The sequence below is a fragment of the Oncorhynchus masou genome, chromosome 23 (assembly GCF_036934945.1).
Source record: "Oncorhynchus masou masou isolate Uvic2021 chromosome 23, UVic_Omas_1.1, whole genome shotgun sequence".
In the NCBI taxonomy this organism is placed as follows: Eukaryota; Metazoa; Chordata; class Actinopteri; order Salmoniformes; family Salmonidae; genus Oncorhynchus; species Oncorhynchus masou.
In genome coordinates, this window is record NC_088234.1 from 17,135,329 (window position 1) to 17,148,288 (window position 12,960).

At 41.4% G+C, this 12,960-nt stretch overlaps 3 protein-coding genes and 1 non-coding gene across 6 annotated transcripts in view; 3 read left to right on the forward strand and 1 right to left on the reverse strand.

The window, feature by feature from the left end:
- Nucleotides 1–1,033: 1,033 nt before the first annotated feature.
- Nucleotides 1,034–1,115, forward strand: trnas-gcu (transfer RNA serine (anticodon GCU)). Its single transcript has one exon. It is a non-coding gene; the product is annotated as a tRNA-Ser (tRNA).
- Nucleotides 1,116–1,733: 618 nt separating this feature from the next.
- Nucleotides 1,734–5,161, reverse strand: LOC135510463 (prefoldin subunit 2-like). 2 transcript variants are annotated; one of them, XM_064931414.1, is made up of 5 exons: nt 5,005–5,114; nt 4,411–4,455; nt 4,037–4,125; nt 3,618–3,741; nt 1,734–3,021 (listed from the first exon to the last, which is right to left on the reverse strand). In XM_064931414.1, the coding sequence occupies exons 1-5, from the start codon at nt 5,083–5,085 to the stop codon at nt 2,842–2,844; spliced, it is 519 nt and encodes a 172-aa protein (XP_064787486.1). In that variant the 5' UTR covers nt 5,086–5,114; the 3' UTR covers nt 1,734–2,841. The 2 variants fall into 2 exon arrangements, with proteins under 2 accessions (XP_064787486.1, XP_064787487.1); XM_064931415.1 differs by lacking the exon at nt 4,411–4,455 and having other exon boundaries at nt 5,005–5,161.
- Nucleotides 5,162–5,178: 17 nt separating this feature from the next.
- nit1 (nitrilase 1) lies at nt 5,179–8,457 on the forward strand. The gene is made up of 6 exons (XM_064931413.1): nt 5,179–5,506; nt 5,974–6,210; nt 6,364–6,467; nt 6,570–6,706; nt 6,828–6,953; nt 7,453–8,457. Exons 1-6 carry the CDS (start codon nt 5,409–5,411, stop codon nt 7,720–7,722), a joined length of 972 nt encoding a protein of 323 aa, XP_064787485.1. The 5' UTR covers nt 5,179–5,408; the 3' UTR covers nt 7,723–8,457.
- A 96-nt stretch (nt 8,458–8,553) lies between these two features.
- Nucleotides 8,554–12,960, forward strand: part of LOC135510461 (H(+)/Cl(-) exchange transporter 3-like) — a 54,444-nt gene continuing 50,037 nt past the window's right edge. The window contains exon 1 of one of the 2 annotated variants that reach the window (XM_064931403.1): nt 8,554–8,849. The gene's annotated coding sequence lies outside the window, so the exon portion shown is untranslated. The remainder of the gene's footprint in view (nt 8,850–12,960) is intronic. The other variant, XM_064931408.1, reaches the window with a different exon arrangement.

Sequence of the window (12,960 nt, forward strand, 5' to 3'; positions counted from 1 at the left end):
AATAACTCATATATCCTATAGTTACTTTATTTGGCAGTATCCTGTCCTTAAAGTGTAACAGAATAGACAGTAACAGAATCTACCCTAACTCCACCCCTTGTTGCTTGCAATCTTTGAACACACTAGAACGCCTCCTCTCAAATTGTACCTCTTTAGTGCTAACACTCACAGGCACTCCTGTTATCACCCCTTTAATCCACTGCTTCCCTGCTTGATCAGTCCAGCTGCTCCACACCACCTTACACTTCCCTATTTGCGCCACTCTTGAGAGCGTTTTCCCTCTGCGCCATGTCCTTACAGAATACCAACAAGCTCCCATCTCTTAACACTTTAGCATTGACAACTTCCCCAATCAACTCTTTTATCACAGCCGTCAACCTTATCGTACTCATCGCCCCAACTTCTCCTTCCTCCCTAAACTTCAGAATCACTTTATGGTCCTCGCCTCCATGCTCCCCTCGCGATTTATCTTGCCCTTCCTCGGCACTTTCTACCTCTGAACTGCGGCTAGCTTTAGAAACTATGTTGCTCTCCTCAAACTTCCTTTTCTGCCTCCATAGACCTCACGCTCCCCTTCAAACCCCTTCTCCCTTTCTATCCCGCTTTATTTTTCTTACTCCCTCCTTCATTCGTACCACTATGCTTCACTTTCTTATCCATCACTATCTCCTACCATCTCTGACCCAATCTCAGCACAGCCGTGCCGAGTAAAGTTTGATAGTTTTTTTAATCAAAGATTGATCGCCAGCTTCAAGCTCAGACTCGAAGCCTTGTGTGTTTGGAGTAGGGGCAACTGTGCGCCTTTCATGTTACCACAAACCCTAAAATAGAAGGGCATATAGAGTTTGACATAATGGAGCATTTGTTGTGTTCATAGCAACTGCTGGACGTTCAAATATGCTGTGCGGCAAGCTAGCGCTTTTATGAAAATGGTATCTTGAATATGAAAAACCAATATAGCAAAATTAATAAAATAAAAAACACTGGTTTACTTGAGATAAATTGTATTGTTGCTTCTAAAGTATACGTAGAGGACGAGGTGGCCGAGTGGTTAAGGCGATGGACTGCTAATCCATTGTGCTCTGCACGCGTGGGTTCGAATCCCATCCTCGTCGGCAATTATTTTCCCATCTCACGAATAGTAGTGCTATGATGTACATACACTATCTGCCAAATAGTCCATATCCGTGTTTATTGAAATTAAGACGATCTTGGTCAAAACCACCAGTACCTTTGCCTCCTATGAAACTATTCTAACGTTACATTAAAACATATGTTGCGAATTAGTATAGCCAAACTATTTACTTTACTAAATTGTGATAGATGTATGAATGATCGATTATATACAGTAAGTACCAAGAGTATGTTCATGTTGCTGTGTACAGTTCCATCATCTACCCTGGACACACAATCCAAACGTTGTTTGTATGGGTACTGTATGAACGTCATTAACGCACCCTTCTAACAGGTACTGTATAGTTTACTAACTTGCGCCGGGGGATGGCATGCCATAGCTCTGTTCATGACAGCTGGTAGGTCCATCCTCTGAAGATGTTGTCCAGGTTTGTTTCATGTGGTATTTCAGGTATTTGCCCATGAAAGGGTCCCCACAGCAGAACGAGACTGCTGGCGGCTTGCTAAAGACGCTTGAAACAGTGACCACCAGCAAACTGATTGTATAATATGACTTATATATTATGTATATACAGGCAAAAAGCAGCAGACATCAGAAACCATGTTTACATTTATTTTTATTCCTAAACATTCATACACAAAAAAAACTAATTTTCTCCACACAACTACATGGTGATAGATGATGTAGTTTAGGGCTGTGTGCTTCAGATACTTTGGGGGCACTTAAGATTATACCAATACATCAGCTGTCAGAGACTGGGCGTGTCTGAAATGGCACCCTCAGCAAAAGTAGTGCGCTATATAGGGAACAGGCTGCCGTTTGGGAGGCCGATCTTACCTTATCCAGATACTCTGGGCAGTTTTTTTATTTTCTCAAATGCACATAGAAATGTGAGTTATAGATCTGTCATTATCATTGGACACAAGTCTAAGCAGCAGCAAATATGTTCTGTGCGCGCAATTTCTATGCTCCCTGATCTTAAGTTTCATTTTTTGCTTCTTTTAATTTAGGTTTGGTACACCAGCTTCCAACAGCTGGAAATACAATATTTTGGTTATGGAAAAATATATTTCACAGCAGTTAAGAGCGTACAATGATTTTCTACACTTGCTTGTTTTGTCACAAACTGAAATTAGGAGAACTACTAGAATTTTAGCAATGAGGAAATGGCAGAACTATTTCTGCACAGTGCACCTTCAAGAAAGATTGAAACGATACAGTGCGTTGTTATGAAGTGTTTTTCCAATCAGATTGTCATTCCTTTTGCAAGCATTATTTTACAGCATGCCAGAGACAAACCTCAAAAACAAAGCCCCCAACAACAGGATCATAATATACATTGAAATATGACTGACAATATAGTATAAATAAACTTCAAGAAGGCATGTCTTTCACAACAATCATCCCGTAAGATTTTGATCAAACACTGTCTTGAGTAAAAGGCGAAAGGCTTGTAATTAAACCAGAGTGTAAGTGAAAATGTTGGTTTAAGTTTTGTTGAACTACAGGTGAAAAGGGATCACTTTGATCTGAAATTAATGTTCTGGATAATCTGGCCCTTGTGACATTGGTTAATTATATAATTTCTTTCATGCAAGACACACGTCAAACTCTGCCTTTGAAATGCCTTCCAGGATCTGTGCTGACTCGATGCTCGGTGGCATTCCGCACAATTTCCTATCGTACTAAAGTCTCCACACACAAAGCTATGAAACTAGAACACCGGCACCGCCTTTAGACCCGCCCCCATTGGAGGTAGCTGCCGATTTGCCCTGTCCTTCCTCTCCTTCTCCCACCAATCGGATATTGTATTTTTCCCGATACTCCGTGAGCTCCCGGCCTTTTGTCTGCATCTGTATGTTGAGGGACTCTACAATCTTTGATATCTGTAAGGAAAAGAGAGGGGGCAGCAGAATGATAATCATGATGTATGATCAGCAGTGATTTAGTTTTACAAGATAGTATTGCAACAACCTATAGCATTGGTAATTATGTTAAAGGAAAGACGCACCATAATTAACGTTGATCGTGTGCAGTTGATTATGTATTGGGTGTCAACGAACGGCAGTGATTTAATATCTAGAATTGTCAGGAAATTAAAATAAAGTAAAGGCCGGCATTCTTGTCGGAGGCGATAGGACGGCCACCTACTATTTTTAAGTACACTTGGCCATCAGTTGCTCTAGTGCTTTTTCTTTATTAAAAACACTGCCAAGCGAGATTGCCCTCTTGGGAACGTTATGCGACCGGAGTGTTTGGACTGTAGTGTGTCTGGAGTACTTTGGAACCAGAAGGATAGAGGTTTTCTTCCCCAGTCGGACTATGCTCATGGCCACATCATGTATTGACAGTTGATATATTAATGGTATCTTCTCATCAAGCAATCTTCTTTTAGACAGCCCTTTTTACAACGGCAGTCATTACAAAGTGCTTTACAGCAACCCCGGATTATACCCCAAAGAGCAAGCAAACAAAAGCTTACCTGTTCTTTATTGCTTCCCAGAGCTGGTAAGACTTCCTTAACCGTCCTCTCCACGAGCACCCCGCCCACCAGTCGGAAGCACTTCCTGGTTGGATCCACATCTTTTAGGGTCTCGATGACTAGGCTGAGAAAAAAAAGAGGGAAGTTGTGAGAGGAATGTAATAAGGGTGAATATCAAAAAGTTAAGACATTATGCTCCTCCCTTTGGAACCTTTCCTCCAATGCATTTTGAGAGTGAGGCGAGGAGAGGAAATGAGGAATCCAGGGAAGACTTGATTCACCCCCCAGTGTCCAAATCTCTCATCTCCAACACCTTACAGACTGATCAAAGATCATTCCTCTCTGTGGCCAAGTCCATAGTTAAGTCCACAGAGGTGAACAGTGAGTGAAATAGAAGCTGTAACTAGTACTGTAGTTACCTGTGCTCGTTGATCTCCATCTCCAGCTCTGCAGCCTTTGAGGCCATGCTGCGCTGTTCTGAGCGCATCCTCTGAAATGCAGCCACAACCTTTTGAACACACCAAACAGATCACATTAAAACATTTGCTCATTATAATATATGCCCTTTAGCAAACCCTTTAATACAAAGTGACTGAAAAATCTGGTGACCTGCGGGAAGGTCTGCGTGGGCAACAACTTTAGTCAGTGTCAAAGCTCTCTTACAGTAGTGCATGCATACATACATATTCGTATCCGGGTCCCTAGTGGGAGTTGAAACCATGATCCTAGCGTTGCAAGCACCATGCTCTACCAACTCAGGGGAGCCACAACACACACAGATTTCTGAACTTACATTAGATTGAACAAAGTTGCAAAAAGCCTCGTTATATAGGCCTACCTGGAAAAGGAAATATTATTAGACCATTTATTGTTTAGCTACAAGTAAATACAATAGTCGTTTATTTGTGATTTGTCAAACTGGCTGTATTACTAATGCGGTTCTGTATGCCACTGGTTGGCAAGGGAGAGCGACGCTAATAGCACGAACTGTGACATGCAGAAATAGTTTCTCATCTGCTCGACAGCACAACTAATCCCTTCCTTGCAATTCGCCTGAGTATCTTACGTTAATGAATACTGATGGAAACCTAGGCAGGCTAACAGATTTCAGTTATCCAAAATTATTATAAACTCAATGAGGTATTGTGAATACGACTGATACCAGACTTGGCCTCTAAATCATAAAATATCAGTTTTGAGGAACACACTAGTAGGAAGCAGACGATGGGAGCGAGCTAGCTCGATAGCTAGCTTGCTAACGTTAACTAGCCAGATGCGTGACTGGCAAGTCCAGGTTTATATCTCAAAGCCCGCAACTATTAAACAGCATTTGATAACAACACACGAATATTCTGACAGTTAAGGAGTTAAAGGAGAGTGGGGATACCTGCTCGGCCGACGGCCCTGATTGTTTCCCCCCGATAATGTTGCTGGGTTTGCTAACCGTGCTGCTACTGTTCGCTGCCATCTTGGAAGGGTGTCGCTAGTGTTGGGGGCTGAGGGCCCAAGGCTTACCATCTTGAGCTGTCTCATGTGATTGCCTGTTAGGAAAATCGTAATCAAAACAACACATGAAGAATGTTGTACTAGCTTGTCTCGTAGTCGTGCAATTTGGCGCCGCAAACACAACGTAGGTAGTTACATTGTTGATGTTTTGATACTTTACTGACTGGATTTTGCATTCACTTGAAATTAAAACAGAGTCCAAAGTACAGCACGAGCAAAGAAGAGACTTTCTGGTGTTGCTCAGTCGGATACAGACAGATTTGTTTTGACACTTGCGTCAAGCCAATGTTCGTGCTCAGGTGCAGTTTGAGAAGAACTCGGGTGAAACATTTACTGGACTGTCATTCTTCTTGGGGCTCGAGCTGCATTGGGGTGCATCAAAGGTAACGACACCAGTTAACCTTTTAACGTTGTTAATGCATGTGTCTGTTACCATAGCCCATTAAATGAGGGATTAGGGTTGAATTGGTTATTCTAAAATTAAAACTTATTGTCTTTAATTCATTTTCTGTCAAGGTCTACTAGTGTCACTGACTTGTGAATGTAGGTCAATGAGTAATGTTCAGCTATTATAACTAGCCACATATTTTTTACCTCTTACACTAACATGAATCCTTTAGATGCTTGACTTTAAAAAAAACTAGGCAAGTCAGTTAAGAAGAAACTCTTATTTACAATGTTGGCCTAGGAACAGTGGGCTAACTGCCTTGTTCCGGGGCAGAATGACAGATTTTTACCTTGTCAGCTCTGGGATTTGATCTAGCAACATTTCGGTTACTGGCCCAATGCTCTATCCACTAGGCTACCTGCCGCCCGACTAAATGTAAACTCAAGTGTCTTTTTTTCCCAGGATGTCATCATCATCACCTCATCCAGTGGCAGCGGTGTGCCAGGTGACCTCAACCCCTGACAAGGAGGCCAACTTCACTGCCTGCAAGCGATTGGTGCAGGCGGCAAAAGAGGGTGGAGCCAGCATGGTTTTCCTACCTGAGGGGTTTGACTACATCGGCTCTAGTCGAGAGGAGACCCTGAATCTGTCTGAGAGGCTAACGGGAGACATTATCTCACGCTACACACTGCTCGCCAAGTGAGTACTCCTAGCTACTGAGTGTGGTTGTCTATTCTATTAATTTCTATTACATCCTAGTGTAATAATAATTATTGAATGGGGGACTTCATCTCATCATGTTCTGTTATTAATTGGTGTTTTTGCAGTTAATCCACATCTGTCCTTTCTTAGGAAGCTGAGCGTGTGGCTCTCTCTTGGAGGGTTTCATGAGAGAGGGCATGACTGGGAGACGGACAGGCGAATCTACAACAGTCACATCATCATAAATGCAAAGGGTATGAACACACACACACACACACACACACACACACACACACACACACACACACACACACACACACACACTGAAGTGCTGACACTTTCACTTAACTCTACAGGTGATATAGTGTCCGTATACAGGAAGTCCCACTTGTTTGATGTGGAGCTGCCAGGAAGAGGCGTGTCCTTAAAAGAGAGTGCCTTCACCATACCTGGATCCAGCCTCATTCCTCCAGTTCAAACTCCCATTGGCAAGGTCATTCTATGATTCCACCAATCCTGCTCTCATTGAATTGTTATTGCAACTAACCTCCATCTTTGTACACCAGATTCTTAGATCTACCACCCCAGTATTCTGTCACTGTATTGTGTTCCAGGTGGGACTGGGTATCTGTTATGACCTGAGGTTCCCTGAGCTGTCATTGGCCCTGCTGCGACAGGGGGCGGAGATTCTGACCTACCCGTCAGCATTCACTGTGGCCACAGGAGCTGCCCATTGGGAGGTGGGATAGATTTTTGCAGAAACACACATCTTCCTCTGTCTTGCACTATAATTTCTACTAGCTACTATTTCTAGCACTGCTATTTCTATGTTTTAATACAAGTTATAATAGTGTTGTTCGAACATTACATTTACATTTACATTTAAGTCATTTAGCAGACGCTCTTATCCAGAGCGACTTACAAATTGGTGAATTCACCTTCTGACATCCAGTGGAACAGCCACTTTACAATAGTGCATCTAAATCATTAAGGGGGGGGTGGTGAGAAGGATTACTTATCCTATCCTAGGTATTCCTTGAAGAGTCATGGTCTTGGGGACCCACAGGGTATGCAGGCTTTTGTTCCAGTCCAATACATACACACCTGATTCAAATCATACACTTCATTAGTTGATTCAGGAGCCTTAGTACTGGGCTAGAACCCCTGTGGATCCTACTCTTTAGGACCAGTATTGAAGAATGTGGACCAATATAAAACACGCTGCTCTTCTAATCGCAGGTGTTGCTTCGCGCCAGGGCCATTGAGACCCAGTGCTTTGTCCTTGCTGCAGCCCAAGTGGGCAGTCACCATGAGAAGCGTTCGTCGTACGGCCACGCCCTGGCTGTGGACCCCTGGGGGGTGGTGATGGGGGACTGTGGAGGAGAGAACACAGGCATGGTTCTGCTGGAGATTGACTTGGAGAAGCTCAGGGACACACAGAGAAACATGCCTGTGCAGCAACATCGCAGAGACACTAGCTTCTACTACAGTTTGGGTGGAAAGGACTGACAATCAAAGGTGTGTCGTAATTCTCCACACTTTGTCTTGAAGTGTGCACTTGTGCACTCCCCCACATAGATTTAACAGCATAGGATTGGCGTAAGCATGTGGCCATTACACCAATCCTATCATTTTTAATCCATGTGGGTACAATCAAATTTCAGGGAAAAGGGTGGAGAATTGAGACATAAGCACGTTCCTATCAGAAAGAAAAAAACACTGGAAGAGCAGATTTACCATGTTTATGATGTCAACGTTGGTATGCTGTATACAACCAGTAGATGGTGATATTGGTATGAGGATTTTACACTCTTTTTTTTTATACCACAAATGAGTTATGATGCTGCAATCAAGAAGTTCACCAGCTTTTAAAGATGTGATTGACTTTCTGGCTTTTTGACCTTTCAAACAAGAGAAACTAGATTTTCAAACCACAATCCAATGTTAGCCATGACCAGAAGATATTCCTCTTTTACCAAATGCATGGTGGTTTCCAATGAAGCACTGTATGTGTGTGTTATGATGGATGAAATGAGGACATGGATGAAAGAATCTGTTTAATAATACATCCATTATATAGGTCAAATCCTTTGTTTGCTAGAAATGTGTCATATGATCTTGTTTGCCTTCAAATCTAAAACATTGCACTCTGACTATTCCGAATACAATGTCATAGTTTTGGCTTTTAATGTATATTGTTTTATTGTACTTGATGAAACATTTTAATAATAATGTCAAATCCAGCCTCTTTGCTTCTTCTCTCGCTCCTTACGACGGCGGGCGATCAAGAAACCGGATGTTAACGTCACCGGTACAGGATTTCCCCCCCACTAGACAGTACAGCCACAAAGTCGTTAATATCATGAAAACTAAAAATAACTTTTGGTCTTAATTTAACGTTAGGGTTAGTCATAAGGTTAGCAGTGTGGTTACGGTTAGGTTTTAAAAAATAATCGAAATTGTAGAAATAGGCGGGGTTTATTACTTTATGTATGTATGAATTAACTAGTGACGACCCACAGGAGCGGGACAAAAAAACATGAGGAGAATGTCAAATATATTTGAGTAAAAACTCTCCGTTTCTACTCAAGAAAAGGATGATTCGGTATGTCCCGGGTGGAATAGGGATTGCAAAGGTAAAGTATGTTGCTGGTGCACACCGCGATGTGATGAGGTTATATTTTACACACTATCGTAACTACCGTTGGCAATTTTAACTGAATACATGTTGCTCATCTCTCCCTGCATTATGCTTTAAATAATTGTCACCATAATGATGTTGCACATATTCAGCATATGATGCATTTATAGAGAAGTTTGACAGGTCAGTTATGCATATAATAAGAAATCGCTTTGTGAAATTCATCATACCAAATGGTGAAATTGCATCAAAATCGATCAGGCCCCCTTAACCAACTGATGTTATGAAGGAGCGCTCGAGCCCCTGCCAGTCGTAGCTGGTTCGTTAGCAAAATTCTAGTTTGCTTTTATATCATACTACGAGACAGTTATTCCCAGATAAATCGTACTTATTTGTGGTTCTAACTAGCTGGCGGCATCTTTTATGTGACATTTAGGATGATGTCATTGTAAGTTATAACATTTGTTGTATCATCCAGAAACACTGCTGACCTAGCTTTCAAAAATGTCATAGCACCCCCATGGCATGATACATCAGAAAGGCGCGTGATGACAGATACTGTAGTTGCAGTGGAACTTGGTATTTTCATGCTTATTTAGTGGCAAGGTAGCTTACACAGCAAAACAGAGATACATATAGTTTGTATTGCATGCAGATGTTATGGCATAAATCTATATGGAGGTATTGCATAGTGATATGTATTTTTCCTTTCTTTTCACCCATGCGTTGTCCTGAATGGAATGTGTCAGCTGTGTTCTACATACTGCAAAATATAATGCTAGGGTGAGTATGGGGCATAGATTGGCCTCTGCATGTGAGCAACAGAAAGAACCCCAGGCCTCACAACACACTTTCTTTGGGTGAACATGAGCTTTTTTAGGATAAGTGGATGTCTTTTTCTAGTTTCTGCTCGTATTCATTTGCCCCATGCAGCTACAGGTAACTGCCAAAATAAAGGAAACACCAACATAAAGTGTCCTAATGGGGAATTGGGCCACCACGAGCCAGAACAGATTCAATGCACCTTGGCATAGATTCTACAAGTGTCTGGAACTCTGGTGTCACATCCCTCCAATATTCTTGCACAAAAAAAATCCATAATTTGGTGTTTTATTGGGGGTGGAAAAAGCTGTCTCAGGCACCGCTCCAGAATCTCCCATAAGTGTTCAGTTGGTGAGTGATTCGGCCAGGGCATATGATTTACATCGTTTTCATGCTCATCAAACCATTCCGTGACCACTCGTGCCCTGTGGAGGAGGGGATTGTCATCCTATGGGGGCATAGCCATGGTAGGCAACATAATGGCCCGATCATAATTTTATACATGACCCTTAGCATGATGGGATGTAATTGCTTAATAAACTCATGAGCCACACTTGTCTTTTCAGTGCTGCATGATTAAGTTAGCCTTCTGGAGCTCTTGACCAGAGCATCGGTTGGAGTCCATTGTGCTTGAAGTGGACTGAAATAGGTGCCTGCTGGTACTCTTTATATTATTTAAGTGCAGGGTGGAATTCATAGAATTTAAGAGACAATATTCATGTCCATATTTGGTGTTCCATCTATGACAGTGCTGACATATTATAGAAGAATCATCTGTTTTTAACTCTCACTTCTATAATGTGACAACACAAGTTTCTTTTAAGGTTTCTCACAACTTGCAATTGAACAGTTTTGCATTATAAGGCTATATCCTTGATTATTACAGTAGGTAGGGAAGGTATAGTAGTTAAAAAAAATATATTGCTTTTATTTTGTTTGGAGGTGTGTCAAGTCAACCTGTAGTGTTGGCAGTGGGGACTATGCCTTACAGGAGATGTGATCATATCACCTGAGGGACAGGCAAAACGTTGAGTCATATCCCAGCAACAGTCTCCCCTGGCAACACTTTAGCTCCTTGACTACTGACAGAAGAGAACCCTTTCTCCTCTCCTCTATAAGTTGTAGGAGGTGGCAATAATGCTGTTGCCATTCAAACACATATGTTCTACACACCTCACTCCTCTCACACATTCTAAAATGTCAGAGTGAAAATTGATAAGGAACAAGTATCCATTGTAGCAGGGTTGGGGGTGTAACGGATGTGAAACGCTAGCTTAGTTAGCGGTGGTGCGCGCTAAATAGTGATTCAATCGGTGACGTCACTTGCTTTGAGACCTTGAAGTAGTAGTTCCCCTTGCTCTGCAAGGGCCGCGGATTTTGTGGAGCGATGGGTAACGATGCTTCGTGGGTGACTGTTGTTGATGTGTGCAGAGGGTCCCTGGTTTGCGCCAGGGTATGGGCGAGGGGACGGTCTAAAGTTATACTGTTACAGGGGTAATTCCATTTAAATTACAGTCAATTCAGGAAAAACACTGAAATTCCAATTATCTTCAAAGCTTGTCAATAAAAACATTTTTGGGGGGGAATTTGGTTTATTTTCTGAATTGACTGGAATTAAAATGGATTTGACCCCATCACTGCATTTTAGTAGCTGTTTATAAATTCATCATCCTGTCAACTTTAACCTAATGCTGTATTTGTTCTGATACGAGATCAAAAGCTTAGCCTTAGTGTGCAGTAAGCAACTTCATGTACCTGACATCTGTTGGATTGAAGTCTATAAAGATACTTAGCCAATTTATGATTGATCATTTCATACCCATTTGGTTTGTCATGTCAGGCTGGTTCTGAGACTCCCCTGGGAGTGTACATTTCACTATTGGCTCTTATTGGGCTATTGTAAACTAAACATTTCCCTCTGTTGATAATGAAGCCTGAAGTTTGTTAAATTGACCAATAATGTTCACGACTTTACCTCAACCTTGTGAAAAGGTGAGAGGAAGAAACATGCACCTCTCCAGACTGGGTAGGAACAGACAGTTCCATGTGAAAATGTAACAAGATGTTAGTAATTTAAATATGTCATACGGTACCAGTCAAAATTATGGACACACTCATTCAAGGGTTTTTCTTTGTTTTTACAATTTTCTACATTGTAGAATAGTAGTGACGACATCAAAACTATGACATAACATATATGGAATCTTCTATTAATCAAAAAATGTGTTAAACAAATCAAAATATATTTTAGATTCTTCAAAGTAGCCACCCTTTGCCTTGATGACAACGTTGCACACTCTTGGCCATTCTCTCAACCAGCTTCTAAAAGCAAACAGAATTTAATTTCATGCTTTGATTTGATCCAGCTCAAATTGATTTCTTCATTCAAGGTGAGAGGGAGTTGTTAGCCTAGTGGTCCAGACTGTTGGTGTATTGGCATGACAACAATAGAAAATAGTAGGTTACTGTATATGAAGGGACCAGGCTAGGGAAATGTAGGCTCTCTGGTGCGTTTCTTCCTTCATAGACACCTATGAGAAAATGTTGATGTGACATGATGTGTGTCTGTCTCACAACGTGGTGTTCACAGAGCCGTGTCCGCAATGATTATACTTGAATGAAACATAAGCTGTAGTGACATCAGTTAAGCTATCATGTCCTATTGTTTTCATTGTTGAATGTTGATGAGTGCAAATGATCTGGATCAGGCCTAGGAGGACTTCTGACTCTTTCTTCCTGTCATAATGAGCTTGTGACTTGTGTGACTTGCGTCTGTATATGTCCCAAGTTATCATTACTCATTGTGTATTTATTACTTTAAAAAAAATGTTTCTAATATTGCTCTATTTTCTTTCACTCTGCATTGTTGGGAAGGGCCTGTAATTAAGCATTTCACTGTTAGTCTACACCTGTTGTCTGGCTGTTACTTGGTGACTCGTCTACAGATGAAATGCCTTTTGATTTCATATGGTTCACTTTTGGATTAATTTAGTTCATTGCATTGGGTCTGGATGGGATGATTATACACTAGTTCTATTAAATTTAAACGTATCGTTAGCTCAACCTGCTTCCATTTCAACTCATAGGCCTAGCTTGTTTTACCACATGGAAAAAGATCACGTCTTGCTAGATAAGACCAGAAACCATTGTTAGAAGAATCATTAACCTGCGTATTCAGTCATATAGGGTAGCTAGTGAAAAAAGATCACATCTTGCTGCATTAGACCAGAAACAATTGTTTAGAATAATTATTAACCTGGTTATTCAGTCAGATAGTAGCTATC

Coding starts and splice junctions, on each gene's coding strand:
- nit1 (XM_064931413.1), top strand. CDS start 5,409: ATGTTCGTGCTCAGGTGCAGTTTGAGAAGAACTCGGGTGAAACATTTA. Junction 6,211..6,363: donor CGCTACACACTGCTCGCCAA/GTGAGTACTCCT, acceptor GTCCTTTCTTAG/GAAGCTGAGCGTGTGGCTCT. Junction 6,468..6,569: donor CATCATCATAAATGCAAAGG/GTATGAACACAC, acceptor TTAACTCTACAG/GTGATATAGTGTCCGTATAC.
- LOC135510463 (XM_064931414.1), bottom strand. CDS start 5,085: ATGGCAGCGAACAGTAGCAGCACGGTTAGCAAACCCAGCAACATTATC. Junction 3,742..4,036: donor ATGGAGATCAACGAGCACAG/GTAACTACAGTA, acceptor TTTTTTTCTCAG/CCTAGTCATCGAGACCCTAA. Junction 3,022..3,617: donor TGGGAAGCAATAAAGAACAG/GTAAGCTTTTGT, acceptor TTTTCCTTACAG/ATATCAAAGATTGTAGAGTC.